The sequence below is a fragment of the Camellia sinensis genome, chromosome 2 (assembly GCF_055761805.1).
Source record: "Camellia sinensis isolate YWXY chromosome 2, ASM5576180v1, whole genome shotgun sequence".
In the NCBI taxonomy this organism is placed as follows: Eukaryota; Viridiplantae; Streptophyta; class Magnoliopsida; order Ericales; family Theaceae; genus Camellia; species Camellia sinensis.
Window position 1 is genome coordinate 84,705,383 of NC_138962.1, and position 15,393 is coordinate 84,720,775.

General features: G+C 31.2%; 1 protein-coding gene across 2 annotated transcripts; it reads left to right on the forward strand.

Annotated features, from left to right (window-relative positions):
- Window positions 1-3,199: 3,199 nt before the first annotated feature.
- LOC114323011 (uncharacterized) lies at window positions 3,200-14,974 on the forward strand. 2 transcript variants are annotated; one of them, XM_028270467.2, is made up of 6 exons: window positions 3,200-3,588; window positions 3,680-3,722; window positions 3,836-3,916; window positions 9,397-9,583; window positions 13,608-13,878; window positions 14,592-14,974. In XM_028270467.2, exons 1-6 carry the CDS (start codon window positions 3,532-3,534, stop codon window positions 14,796-14,798), a joined length of 846 nt encoding a protein of 281 aa, XP_028126268.2. In that variant the 5' UTR covers window positions 3,200-3,531; the 3' UTR covers window positions 14,799-14,974. The 2 variants fall into 2 exon arrangements, 1 of the variants encoding a protein (XP_028126268.2); XR_014361219.1 differs by having other exon boundaries at window positions 3,270-3,588; window positions 13,608-14,247.
- Window positions 14,975-15,393: the final 419 nt, after the last annotated feature.

Here is a 15,393-nt window from a genome sequence, read left to right on the forward strand (position 1 = left end):
CTTGCATGACTTTTTGCATTTGTGAGAAAGTGAGTTTATATAAATAGATATTATTATTTTTAATTTTTTTTGTTACAATCTGTTTTTTTCTTTATTTCTTTCTTTTTGTTAATAATGTATCATTAAATTGAGATTTTATTTATTTATTTTGTTAAAGCGCTACTATTATCAATTTGTAACTCTTTCATTTATTGACTATTTGCGTTTAATTTTTTAAGATGTTAGATTGAAAATGAAGAACACATCAAAATTTATTAGATATGGGTTTATACTTTAAATATATTCGTTAGTTGATTTTTATTGTTGATTATCCTATTGAAATAACTCATGATTAAATTTATTTTCAGGAACTAATTTTTTGAACTAAACCATAAATTTCTTCTTGTTAATTTTTTTTTTTTTATATTCAAATTCAAAGTTTGAGCAAATGGAAGAAATCTCATATAAAAAATGTTAATTTTTTTTGAATAATTTAAATATTTATATTCTTTATATTTGTCAATTCAACTTTAATGCATTTTCAAAACTTTTTTTTTTAATCATTCCAAACCTATTTATGTTTAATGAATCAATCTAACTAAAAAACAAATAGCATGTAAATTTTTTTTTAACTACTAACTGAATATAATGGGAATTAAAATTAATTTTATTTTAATTCAATATATTATGTGGGATGATTAGTGTAATATCTACTATTGATTAATTAAAATTAGTGTTACTTTTATTTAATATTAGTCATTTTGATTAATTATAATATGCCTTTGTTACTCTACTTTTGGTTGTCTGAAATAATTCTTAGATAAATTAGCTATTATTTATGTGATGATTTACTTAATTTATGATAGTTTTTTAAAAAATTTCAATAATGTGAAATATTATTTATTTTTAATGATGTGAAATAAGATTTATATTCACAAACTAAATAAAAATATTAAGAAATACAATCAAATAACAAATTTTTTTTTAGTGATTATTGACTTTCTAAAATCCCATGTATCGCACTGGTGACCACTAATAATTCAACAGTAGAATGTGAAATAAATATTAAAAAAAAAAACACTTAGTTGCTGTTTGTCAAAATTTATAATTTTGTTTACAAAAAACATTTACTGATTGTTAATGGTCGAAAATGATGGCCGATCAATAGTTACAAATGATAGTTGAAAGTGATTTTCAATAAAAAGTGGTGGTCAAAGATGATTACTGCTAATAAGATATGGTTGGTGGCGATGGAAGGTGATTAGCAATTGAAGAATATAGTGGCGGAAGGTGGTTGGCGGATGCGGTCTTTGTTGGTAATGGTAGGCGATAATAATGAGAAGGAACGACAGCGAGGCAGGTTTGGAGCGGATTTGTCGTCCTCCAACCCATATCATATCGGGGTTGGGAATGTGTTAGTTTTGTAGTTTTAAAAATAAAAAATTAATAAAAATTAAAGGTAATAAAGTATATTATAGATAATAATTTATCATTAGTGAAAGTTAAAAGATGTAATATGATAAATAAATGAGTGAAAATGAATATTAACTATAATATTTTAGTTTTATTATATTAAATAAATTAAATAATATAAATATTATACATAAAAAAATATTTAATAAATAAATTTAAGGTGGGGATGGGATAGATCGGGATGGGAGAGTAATGGGTGGTAGTTGGAAAGAGTGCGAGAAAGAAAAAGAAATGAAAAAAAAATTTAAATAGCAATTGAAATAAACTTTTTTGTGTTTACAATTTTTTTAAAACAAAAATAGAAATCAAATGATTTTTGTTTACAGTTTTCAATATAAATTGGAAACCAATAAATATAAACGTTACCAAATATACCCTTAATAAATGGGAAGATTCACTCTTAGAAACACATAAAACTATCAACAAAAGTATCATCAAATTATTAATGAAATATAAATATAATTTACTTTCATCTTGTTTAAACAACAATGTATATTTCATATTATATATTTTTATATTTTCATACTATTTATAATAGTTATGATCAATTTAGTATTATTAAAAGAGATGTTAGTATAATTATGTTAAAATTATGAAATTTACCGTATATTTTCTAAATCACAGAGATAGTCAATGTAATTTACTGATATATAAAATAGTCTAAATAATATGATGTTAATTTGTTTTGACATAATTGAAATGTCAAAAATATTTTTCCAGCAAAAACAAACTTAAGAGCAAAGCAAACATACATACATACATACATACATACATACAAAAAAAATAAAAATAAATAAAATAATATTCTCATTAATATTGACGTGTGACGTCTTTAGAGGCTATTAGAATTATATATATATATATATATATTCTTAATTTAAAAAATTTGTAAAATATTTACTTACAATATATAAAATAGAAATAATTTAAATAAATTAATTATTAAAAAACAAAAAAACTGTAGATACCATTGGTTTAATTTTTAAATTAACATTTGGATCAAAAAATTAAAAAAAAAATGTTTGATTTACCAGTTTTTAAAACTCTTTTTAAATTATTTTCTTTTCTATCCTCTCCTTTTATTTTTTATTAATAAATTAATTAATCAATCACTTTTTCTTTCTTTCATCTCTTCTCCCATTCTATATCTTCATTTAGTTTTAGATTTTTGGCTAAAAAAAAAACAAAAGACAAAATTAGTTACATAAGTTAATAAGACAAAATATTACATCCAAACCATAATCATTACACTTTTTCTCTTATAAAAGTCAAAAAAATCAAACCAAACAAGGCTAAAAAGTTTCAACACAAAAAAATCAGCTAAAAAAACCAATGCCAAATGAAGACTATATTAAGGTGCCGTTTGGTAACACTTAATTAATCAAATTTTCTCTCACACTTATCTATTTAATTATTTAAAAAAATACAAATTATCCCAAAATTATTTTTAAAACTCATAATCAAAAACAATTTTAATTTTCAATTTTTTAAATTCTTTTCAAAAACTTATCTTTTAAAATACAATTTAAAATTCTTTTAAACCAAATGTAGGTATACTTTTTAACTTTTATTTTGGCCTCTTTTGAGGGGATAGTAAAAAGTCACTTTTTAACTTTTAATTTATTTTAAATTGCATTACTTTTTTATTTTTTTTATACAATTTAAAAAAAAAAAAAAAAATTAACTTTTAACAAATTTGGCAAAACAACCTTTGTCCCACCGCCAATTTATTTTTATTTATTTATTTATTTATTTTTTGTCATTATCAGTTACCTACAATAAATTAAAATATATTATCTGTTTTTGGTTGGGGAATATTCTAGTGTTGAAAACAATAGAAATTGTGATGTAATAATCAAATCAAAACAGCTAAAATTACTATAAAAATAAAAATGGAATTGACGCTGTAGAGTAGAGAAGACAAAAACCAAGGATAGATATCTGTGAAACTGAAGGCGACGAACGAAACTGAGTGCTGGTGGTGGAGGTGTTTCTTCTTCTTCTTGAATCTTGATCATCATCATCATCATCATCATCATCATCGTCTTTAGCTGCAAAGTCAACTGAGATCTGCACAAGATGATGTCTGGCAACTACACCCCGATCGATAAGCAGAAAGTCTCCGGATCTGTACCTGTAATTTCCCACAACCCCTTCTTCAATCTCTCTCCTCACTTCCTAGTAATTTTCTTCGCTTAATCCTCCAGATCTGTATTTGATCTCGCAGGCAGTCTCAGATTCACCAGGTCAAGTCGCCGTCAAATTCTCAGGTACTTGATTCCTACTCTCCAACCTGTTTTTCCATAACAATTTTCCTGTTTTTATTTTTTCTTCTCTCAATCAATCAAGTATTGTTGTTGTTGTTGTTGTTTGTTTGTTGCAGATTCGAATCTCCAGACATTTCCGCCTTCCGTAGCGCAGGGGAAGATCTCCGGTGGCTCTGGACCTCCTCGCGATGCCGACGGTGCGTACATGCATATGCACACACACACACACGTTATTGATTCCTATATACAAGACATGTGGTGTGATTAGAGGAGTTATATAGTGAGGTGTATTTTTTAATCTTCTGATTAGGTCAAATTAGGATGGTTTGATCTCTTTTTGGTTTGCCTAAATAGCCTTCTGCTAGATCTGAATTGCCAGGTCAAATGTTACATTTTTTTAATTCATCAAGTTAGAACATGATTTACATCCTATGTAAATTCCTTAGAACATTGTAAGATGCTAGTAGTATTAGCATAGAGTTCTCATTAGATTCATAAGCATATTTTGGTTCAATAAGTTTCTTCAGTGGTCTGTATGCCTGTGATTTCTGGCCAGGATGTGGGATTTGTCTGGTTTTATGATCATGCTTTACCTCTTTCATCATCTATTTCTTTAGTTAATGGTTTTCCTATCGGAGTTTGAATTAAATATGTAGGGTGCTTTGTGCTTCTTAGTGTTAGATATTTTGAATTCTCATGTCAACAACCACCTTGTCACTTTTTGACGGGCTTCTATTCTACTGCATGATTTGTCTGGTTTTCGATGGACTCTCTAACAGAAATAAAAGATGATATTAGATTGGAAATTTGGAAGGATGCCATTTACGTGTATCTGCAAAGAGCTATGGTGTGAATGGTTTATGGAGAGACATGAGCTTCTTGGGTTTTGGTTTTTCTAATTTGTGGTCTCTGTCTTGCATTTAACCTTTTTTCAGATAAATTATTTGCCCTCGTGTAAGATGAGTCCTATGATAAATAGGTTAGTGAGATGATATGTTCATTCAATAATGAGATATGCGAGAGTGGTGCAGGATGTATATTAAGAAACAAAAGATCCCAAACAAAACTAGAAGAAAAAAAGATCCTCCCATATATATGCACATATATACATGCAAAGATATAAATAATACCCAACCATTCAATCTTTCAAAGATATGATCATGTGGATCGGGGTAGTTTTAGATTTTGTTATGAATAGAATAAGAAGGGTTTTGGAGAAAGATGAAGGAAATTGATTACCGGGTGTTTGTCTTCTTGTATTTTATGGCAAGTCTTTCAAAGCTTCTAGAGGTCTTAGATATGGTGACCCTTTGTCCCCTTGCTTTTCACTTTAGTGGTTGATTTTTTGAGTAGGATGTTTGTGAGGGCTACAAATGGGTTAATTGATGGTTTTATGGCTGGTAGAGATAGTGTTTGTGAATCTCACTTACTATTTACCATGTTTTTCTTGTTTGGGGATTAGAATAGATTGGGTGAAGTGCCTTCAATGTTTAGAGTATTTGAGTTAATTTATGGGCTTAAAGTGAACATGAACAAAAATTATTTGCTGAACATTTCACTTAAGAGATTGCAGAGGTTGGCTATGCTTTATTTGGGGTTGCCACTGGGAGTAATCCTAGGAGTGTAGATTTTTGAGACTTGGTCATTTCAAAAATGGGGAAGAGGTTAAAGAGGTGGAAGAGGGTATTGATTTCTAAGGAAGGGGGAATTTACTTTGGTTCAATCAGTGTTGTCAAGTATTTTCATATATTATTTGCCTATTTTTCAAGTGTTGGTGAGGGTAGCAAATAAGATTGAAAAGATGAGTACAGATTTTTTGTGGGAGGGATTCGACAAAGGGAAAATGGATCATTTGATCAACTAGGAGGTGCTTTGCACCCAAAAATGAAAGGGGGACTAGCAATTGGTGATTTTGTTTTGCTTGGTAGATAGTTCTGAAGTTGGTCATTGTGGCATTCAATCATTAAAAATTAAGTATGGGGTTCAAGTTAATGGTTGAGACTCTAGAGTGGTAATCTGAAGAAAATCTTGCATTTCCTTAAAAATTGCATTTTTCAAGGGTTGGATTTATTTTCTGGTTGTGTTCATTTTGTTCTTGGAAACAAGAGGAATCTTCATTTTTAGTAAGATGCTAGCACTGAGGATAGTTAATTTGATCTTTTGTTTCCTCATCTATCTCTTCTAGGAAGCACGGATATGGATACGGGTACGATACGATACGAATACGGCGATACGACAAAATTTGAAAAACTAGGATACGGGTACGGCGGGGATACGTTCGTAAAAAATATTATTTTTACAATTTAATGTAACATACATAAAAATAAAACTTAAACAATTTTTAGTTCTTTTAAACTAATAATCTAAAATTGTTTTATTTAGCACAAAAAAAAATCTAATATTTAGCACATTAATTAATTTACAAACCATAATGATATTTTTTGCCAAAAAAAAAAAAAAATGTGATAATTTATTTAGCCAAATAGGTTCAACTTTTTTCATAACCAAACACATTTACAACTTATTTTAATTCTTTTAAACTAATAATCTAAAATTTTATAAGTATAAAAGCTAACATATAAATGATATCAAATGGGGCCAATGTGAAAACATGAAATTTCTTAGTTTTCATTTCAGAATCTGTAAATTTTACTAGAGAAATTGAGAAAAAAATTCCCCTATAATCTCAAATTTAATATTGATTTCATTTTATAGATCTTAAAGAATAAAGAGTATATTTAAAAAAAAAAAAAGAAAGAAAAAAGGAAAAAATTGTGTATTATAAAAACAGCAACAGCCAACAGGAGATCGAAAGAAAGAGAGAGGAGAGCAAGACGAGACGAAAGAGGAAGAGGGAGAGATTGAGCGAGAGCGAAAGAGAGAGTGAGTGAGATCGAGCCTATCAGTCTAGAGAGATCGAGTGAGAGCGAGAGGGAGTGGGAGAGAGAGACAGTGAGATCGAGCGAGAGGGAAAGAGAGAGAGGAAGCAAAAGGGAGAGAGAGAGAAGGACAAACCTGATCGACGACGACGACGTTGCTGTTCGCGAACCTGATTGACGACGCTACTGTCCAGAGAGACGATGCTGCTGTTCCTCCTTCTTTGCTGCTGCTGCTGCTAGGGCTTGGTTGGTTGTTTTTTTTTGTTTTATTTTACATAACTTTTGTTATTTTACAATTTGACCCCATTATAAGTTTTTTAAATTATTTTTTCACCCCGAGCGTATCCCGAAAGTATCCGAGCGTATCCCAAACGTATCCGAAATTCAAAAAAAAATAAAAAAAATAGGATACTTATTTGCCGTATCCGATATGTATCCCGCCGTATCGAACGCGTATCCGTATCCGTATCCGATCCGTATCCGATACGCGTACGGGGGCCATTTCGGAGTATCTGTGCTTCATAGTATATCTTTTATCTTAGGCTCGCTTCCATGGTATTGTCTTTCTCTGCCCTATTTGTAGGAATTTTTATTTTTTAGATATCTTAATGATTGGGATGTTAATGAGTTATCTTCTTTGTTACTTTGACTTGAGGGCAAGGTTTCGAAAAATGGTTGCGGTTGCGGAGTGTAAAGGCCGTAGCGTAACGGTTGCGATAACCGGAACTGTAAATTTTTATTTTATTTTTTGCACAATTTGAAATAAACTTACTGATACGCATATTTTTTTTTTTTCTAGAATCACATTTATTAGGATTTAAAATAAATTTTGATAATTTTTTTTTTAGTTTTTAAGTATGATCCAATATAATTCATATTTTTAAATCACTATAAAAGGAACTTTTTACATTTTATTTCAATAGTTAATGATTTTAAGAATAATTGATTTTAAATGTCTACAAAATTATTTCGACCAATACCTGAACTAACTAAAAAAAAAAATTTACAATTATTAAATAAAATGATAATATAAACAAAAATTATGCCATCAACAAAAATTATTTTTGAGCTATTGATTTTTTTTTTTAAAAGACATTTTTTTAGACAACACTTTACAACTAACTAAATAAAATTATTTATAATCAAGTATTAAATGAAAATGAAATGATTATAAAAATAAAAATTGTTCCATAAATAAAAATTATTTTTGAGCTATTTATTTTATTTATTTATTTTAAAGACATGTTTTAGACAACATATTACATTAACAAAATAAAAAAATTTACAATTAAATATTAAATAAAATGATTATAAAAATAAATACAACCATGGTTTATGTATATTTCATTTTATATGCTAATGTAATGAAATAAAAAATAAAAAATAAATTATAAAGAAAAAAATCCATATAAGGTTTTTTCTTTGGGATTGGATCACTTGAGTATTCGTTTTTTTTGTTGTAAGCTTTTGTTTTTTTTGTTGGAAAGGAAGCTATTCAGAATATTGTAAAGGTGTGTAACGGGCCGTTACGTAATACCAAAATGGCCATTACACGTGAATTTTCGTCACACCGCAAAAACGAGTGTAATGGTTAGTGCCTGCCGTTGCAGCCATTACGTAACACCGCTGTTTGAAACCTTGCCTGAGGGTGTTCCTTGAGTCATGATTATATTGATAAGAGAGTGTGGACCATTCATTCTTTTGGCCTTTTTTCTTGCACATCTTTGTTTGACAAAATAATTGTTGATCCTAATGTTGTACTTTTTGAGCCTTATATGATAACTTGGGATGTGTATATGCTTCTTAAAGTCAATTTTTTTGTCTAGTCTTTGGCTTATAAGAAGATCAATACCAATGACATGACATGAAAAGAAAGACCCAATTGTGTATTATCTTTTCACTGGTGTATTATGTGTAGCGTGGATGAAAAGAACATTGATAATATTTTCTTGCATTGTCCTGTCATCTTGGCATTATAGAGAGGCTATTTCATGAAGTGTGGGAGGATTGGGTGGCTCGACCTTCTTCTATTCATGCTCATTGTTGATTTTAGGGGCCTTGGCACGAACATGAAATCCCAATCCTTTGGAGATGTGCATTTTGTGCTTTGATGTGGGTGGTTTAGTTTGAAAGAAATGCTAGCGTATTTGAAGACTAGTTTGAAGATTTTGATGGGTTATGGAACAAGATACACTGATGGTGTCTTTTTGGGCTTTGATCTTCCTTGTATTTAATTAATAGTGATTGGAGAGTGGTGTGGAAATTGTAGTTTTTTTTTTTTTTTTTTTTTGGATACAAGACATCTTGTTCTCACATCTTTTTATTTTCCTTGCTTTTTGTTTTAATAAAATTTCATATGTTGCCGGTCAAAAAATTTTGTGGGATCACATTTGCATCATTTTGTGGTTTTGAAAGGCTTAATTATGGAGAATGATATTGTAGTCTAGGGAAATACTTGCTTTCTATGGTTTTAGGAATACGAGTGCGATAGGTATTAACTACTAACATGATTAAATGGGTTAAAGATTTATGAGGGGGTCCTTAAGAACATTCTTGTTTGCTGAAAGAAGTTTATTTGTCTTGAAAGTTGAAATTCTCTCTTTTGGGCATTTAGTTAATTCCAACACTGAGGTGTATGGTTTTGTTAAAATAGGATTGACAACCTTGGAGAATTTACGAGTACGCCCAAAATTTTGCTTTGGAAATGTCTTTCTCTTGTTTGCACATTGTTGGTCCTTTTCAATTGAAATAAGAGCAATAGAATAATGCTTTTTGCATTCATACATAAATCGGTGCAGATTCCTTCTCAAAACCGGTAGCTGGTTCTGGTGAAGCACAGTCAAGTGGTTGGTTTCAAGCATTCACAATTGCTTATTACAGGCAGTACTTCGAAGTTGACACAGCAGACATCTTGGAGAGGATCAAGGATTCAATCATTCCATTTAGAGGAAGCTTTTCTGAGAAAACTGCTAACAACCCAGATTTGTAAGTTGTCTTTCTCTGGCAGTTTTTACATTTTCTGGACGATCAATTCACTGTACTGCTTTTTGGTAGGTAAAAGTTATTTCATTTTGAAGATTTTAATCGTGAATATGATTATTGGAATGTCAGTGTTTACCATAATGGCTATGAAGACGTATTTATTCCCTTGATAGTTTTAGTTGGAAATTGAAGTGACATATTCCTAGTCCTCTAGTGGCAGTGATGTATAAATTAGGTCTATTATTAACAACAATTTGCTTCCACACTTGAATGATTTTAATTTTATCAGAAAATCATACATGTAGATAGAAGTAGCTAATATGGATATTGACGGCATATTATTTTACTTTATACTCAAGTTATCCATGCTTATGGAAATCTTGTATGATTTATCTTCGAGATTGAGTAACATGGTCAAGAATTGTCTACTGATCACCTATAGTATTAGCAATGTGATTTAGCAAGCATTTGGACTTAGGATGTTGCTTGACAATTGAATAGCTCAATTGTGTTTAATTTTTCTGTTGTCATTTAAATCCATAATTGACAGTGGGTCGTTAGTAACAATAGCAATCATTAGTGAAGTAACAGTAAGATTGTATGAAATTCAAAATCTATTGTATACTACCAACATCATTACTACCAACACCATTGGCTCTCATTTTCTTAAATAGATTGACTAGAGGTAATGAATTTTTACAGCAAATGCATAATTGTTAATGTTATCATCATAATTATTGAAGAAATTTAAATTGTGTTCATCCGATCATCTTCTATGCTTTTTTAAGTTTCCATGAAACAGCATAGATGTGTATAGCTTACTAGCAGTGGCCCTGCACTATGATATGGGTGACACGGCACATATACCAGTGAGTGGCATGTCAATATTTATCAACCAGGACAAGCATTTCAGTTTATAAGCCATTGTGCAGTTAAATGCTAGCTTCATTGGAGAGAATTCTGTTTTATGAAGCAGAGATTGCAGCTTAAAAATGAACCAGCAGACAGAGTCCCGGGAAACTTAAGTAGGCGTAGAAGGGTCTTGCTGTTGAGAAATTTAGGAAGGAAGATTGTGTGGTTTGGGGAGGGCAAGATTCTGTGGTTTAGATTTTATTTGTTGGTTAAGCATATCATATACATAGAATGAATATTTTGTTTATTTTAAAATGACACAAAACTGAAAAAAATTAAATGCCTATGTAATTGTATTTATTCATAACACGGATAAACTAGGTTTATAAGCATAGTTGTCAAGTCGAGAACCATATTGTGAATCAAAATCCTAATTTTGCAAATCGTGAATTGAATCGAATTGAGAAATCATAAGATTCTGCACAAGCTATAAAAAAAAGAAGTAAGCAATCATATATACGAAAAAATAAAAAAAATTGATTTTGGCACATGCCATATGATAGTGTTCTTGTATAAACTGTAAAGACATGATTACACTATCTGATTTGGAAGAATTGCCTTCATAGCAAGAGATGTGTGTCCAAATCTCACAAATTATAAAATTATTTAAAAACCATAATATATTCTCTCTTGACATTAAAAAATGGACCTTGAAACCCCCTAAACAGAGTAAAATAAGAAGAAAGGAGTAGAAGAGTAAGTAAGAACCCTTTATTTTAAACCTAAATCATTTTAAAAGGTATGTATGCTTATTGTTCCAAAAAAAAATAAAAAATAAAAAATAAAAAAAGAAAAAGAAAAAAGAAAGAACAAATAGAGTTGTGAAACTGTTAGGCCTGGCTGACCTGACCCATGTCATATTAAACTATGTTTATTTTACTAAAATAACAATAAATAATTCATGAGTGCAAGTTATTCTAGCCTCAAATATTTTTGAGAGATTAATTTTGACGTTCTTTTGAGGGAAAAAAATGAGAAAAAAGTTCAGAACATGGTGAGTTTGAGTTGATCTAGTTGAATTCTATTAAACCCTTTAATCACCAAAATAATAAATAAAATTTTTCCTGATCATCAACAAAAAGACATATTACTAGAGAAAAGGAACAAGTACAAAAGAGTAAAAGGACAAGAAGCCTACCAACAAAAGAAGAAAAGGTTAGTGGTAAAAAACCATAATTACATATCATACACCGCTTTCAAATCTCTAAAAATAAAAAGAACAAAGAAATCCCTTTGGTAGGGGAAGAACAAAGGCTAGTGGTAAAATGAATAATTATGCATAGGTACTGGTTCATTTTGTACTAAAAACTCTTTGTATGAGCGGCAACAACATGAATTTTATTGAAGAAAAGAAAGTAAAATACAATAGAGGACAATGAGTCTTCAAAATCAAACATGAAGAACTAAAATCATCATCAAACAAAACTAAACAAAGACAAGAAACTGTGTTGCAAATAGCCATCCAATCTCTAGAGATCAAAAACGAAGAACCCCTTTAAACGGATGGGACACAGATGCCCAAAAAGATGCCAAACTACAAATTTTATCCCACATAGAATCAAGTCCCCAAATTTGTCTTAATTTTTTTTTGCATTTCTTTCCAACCAAATGACCCAAAATATTGCATAAACCATACAAAGCCATAACTTGCCCTTTTCTTGCCGCCAAAGTCCCGAAATTAATTAAAAGCATGTGAATACTTTCCACTAGAGCCACCCACAATAACTCCACCAAAAGAAAGAGATGATGCCACAAACACAACTCCATGGGATAATGTAAGAAAAGGTGATTCAAAGATTCCTCATCTCTTACACGTGATGAACCATTGGGGACGAAGATAAAAATGGTTGAAATTTGTAGCTGTATTCTAACTTTTCTAAACACTCTTAGAAGTTGTATTCTTACATTTTCACAAAAAAAGAAGGTAAAATTGGTCGAAATTTGTTGAACTCGATAGTGTCAAGAATTGAAAGAATGATAATTAAATTATGAATTGTGTGATTCATTGTCGACTCTGTTCACAAGTTGATTCACTCATAGATCTACATTGATCTAGACATGAATTGTGAATCGTGATTCGTAAGACTTTGATAACATATTCTTTAAGAATGCATATCTCACCTTTGTGTTCAAACATGCATTAAAAATTTTATGAAAGAACATCATGTATCCATAACCATCTAGTTAAATTCAAGTCTTTATGGGGCCTTGGTTGATGCAAATAAAGAACTCAATGACATATAAGAGATTGTGAGAAAGATAGGAAGTAGAAGACTTGAGGATGGGTTTAGTTTGTACCTACCAAGACTCTTTTGTGGTGTTGGTGTTGCCTGTTTGGAGAGCAAAGAACAGAATCCCAAGGAAAATGTATGTGTTAGCAGCCCAAACTTTGGGCCAATTCAGTGTCTGTCTTTGCACATCTAGCAGAAGAGTCAAATTGGTCTATTGGGTTGCACTTCAATGTACCAAGTCATTTTGTATCTCTGAAATTGTGTCACTTATTTGGCCCGATATGCACCGTTTCAGGTTTTATTTGTCTATTGAGCTTCTGGGTTTGTTCTAAGGAAGTTGGTTGTACCAAAACGGCTGCAGGAATAGCACCACCCTTTTTGTTATGATTTTGTATGAAAATTTACCTGATCTTGTATTCCAGCTAGTGAGGTTTAAAAACATAAAAAATTCAGATATCTTATACTAAGAGGAATAGATTTTCTTCACCACATAAATGAAAGCTTCATAACACTTTACAGATTCTAATTTTAATCTATTGCCAAAAAGGCTGCTGGATCACCCCCACCATTATTTGTTATAACCTTGATATGAAAATTTACCTTGTCTCATATTTCAGTTACTGGTAATCTCCCATTTGAGGTTTAAAAACAGAAGCTTTTTTTATATCTTAACACAAATAAAAATGAATGTTCTTCCCTACATTTTTTAAAGCTTTGTTATTTTTGTTGTTGTTATTTTGGCACATATAACCATTCTGATTGAAAATATGAGTTTTTAATTTCATCAAGCCTATTGTTCATATTCATTATTGTATCTTATTATTTTCATCTTCCCATCTTAATTGCTGACGCATTATCTTGACTTCCTATTGTTTGCTGATTAGGTATGGACCATTCTGGATCTGCACCACCTTAATATTTGTAGCAGCTGCAATCGGCACATTTGTTACCTATGTGGCACAGAAGATACAGAAAAAAGGAGAATGGCACTATGACATAAATTTGGTGACTTGGTCTGCTGGTTTGTTCTATGGTTATGTCACTATTGTTCCTCTTTGCTTGTATCTAATCCTCAAATACTTCTCTGCTCCTTCTGGCCTTGTTCAGCTGTTCTGCCTCTATGGGTACTCCCTGTTTGTCTTCATTCCCGCTTTGGTAAGGGTTTTTTTTTTTGTGCTCTTTGCTTCTTGGAGAACTTGTATGAATTCTATGCTTGCAGAAATCAATGGTGGGCAGTATTAGTTTTACTGTATATTATTCAATGGATATCACATAATTGGAGTACTTCAGAGTTCAGCCTTCATAATAAGTACCATACTGTATGTCGCTTGCTAGTATGAAATTGGACTTGCTAATGCATCCTAATGAATTGGATATCTACCTAGGAGAATTTGATTTTCCTTATGTTACATGGACTCATCTAAATTTGTGAAGTATCAGTGTTGTACGCTCAACAATTGGGCAAAGATATATGTGTCCACCATGTCACGTTGGAGATGCACTCAACAAGTACGTCTCTAAGCAGTTGAGTTCACTATTTAACTATGCATATGCCTTCAATTTTATGTATAAATTTATCTTTCAAATTGATTGCAGATCACTTGTTTGTGATGACTTTTGGCTTGAAAATTTAGTGACTAGGTCCACGGTGTTCTCCGAACATTTGCCATGCACTGTAGCAACATGTACAAATGTTAGGATCCCAAGTCTTGATTGGAGGCTCTAATAAAATATCCAGTGCTCCATGGTCAAATTTCTTATATAGAAGTTGAAACGTTTCAATTGTGCTCATAATTTATTGCAACTTTTTATGAATTTTGAGGTAAGAACTTGTTTGCACTGACAATTCTTCTGAATTATGTTTGCAGTGTCTATCTATTGTCCCCTTAGAACTATTCAGATGGATAGTTGCTGGCATAGCGGGGTTCATGTCAGCATCTTTTGTGGCACTGAATCTTCGAAATCACATCGTGTCAGCGGGTGAAAGGTGGTTCTTGATTGTGACTGGGATCTTTCTGTTGCAGTTGGCTCTAGCTGTTGTACTAAAGCTTTACTTGTTCACTGTCACAGTATGATTCATAATATTAATGTAGTATCATCACTCAACACTGTTAGTTCATACAAACGGTTTTTTGGGCCCATGATTTTTCAGTCATTGAAATTTGCATAGATGTATTGTTCCTCGTATAAAATGCATTGAATTCATACATTTTTGAGAATATAAACGGGGTGGACAAAATCATCCTTTGTATGTCCTTATGTAAGTTTGTCTACCTTGCTCTTTGTTCTCTTTACAATTGAGTACGTCTATACTATAATCCCCAATATATCCTTCTTTGGACCCCCCACCCCCACCAACTCTTCTTTCAGCAGCCCCTTATCGCCAGTAGCCTCCCATAGCCGGCAGCCTCACCGGCTCCAACGCCAGTGCTTTCTACTCCTTTCCCACCCTTCGCCTCCTTTGACACCATCTCCCCACCCTTCATCACATCTTTTTGGTATAAATTTATTGTTGGTTGTTTTAAAGTATGGTTTTGAATTTTGCTCATTAATTTTGACCTCATGAACATTTGTTTGTCAATCTAAGTAATGTTCGGCACTAGACTATCGAAATATGATTATTTGCTTGGAATCTGTGTCATACTTTTGATCTATGCTCGGCATTGTTTG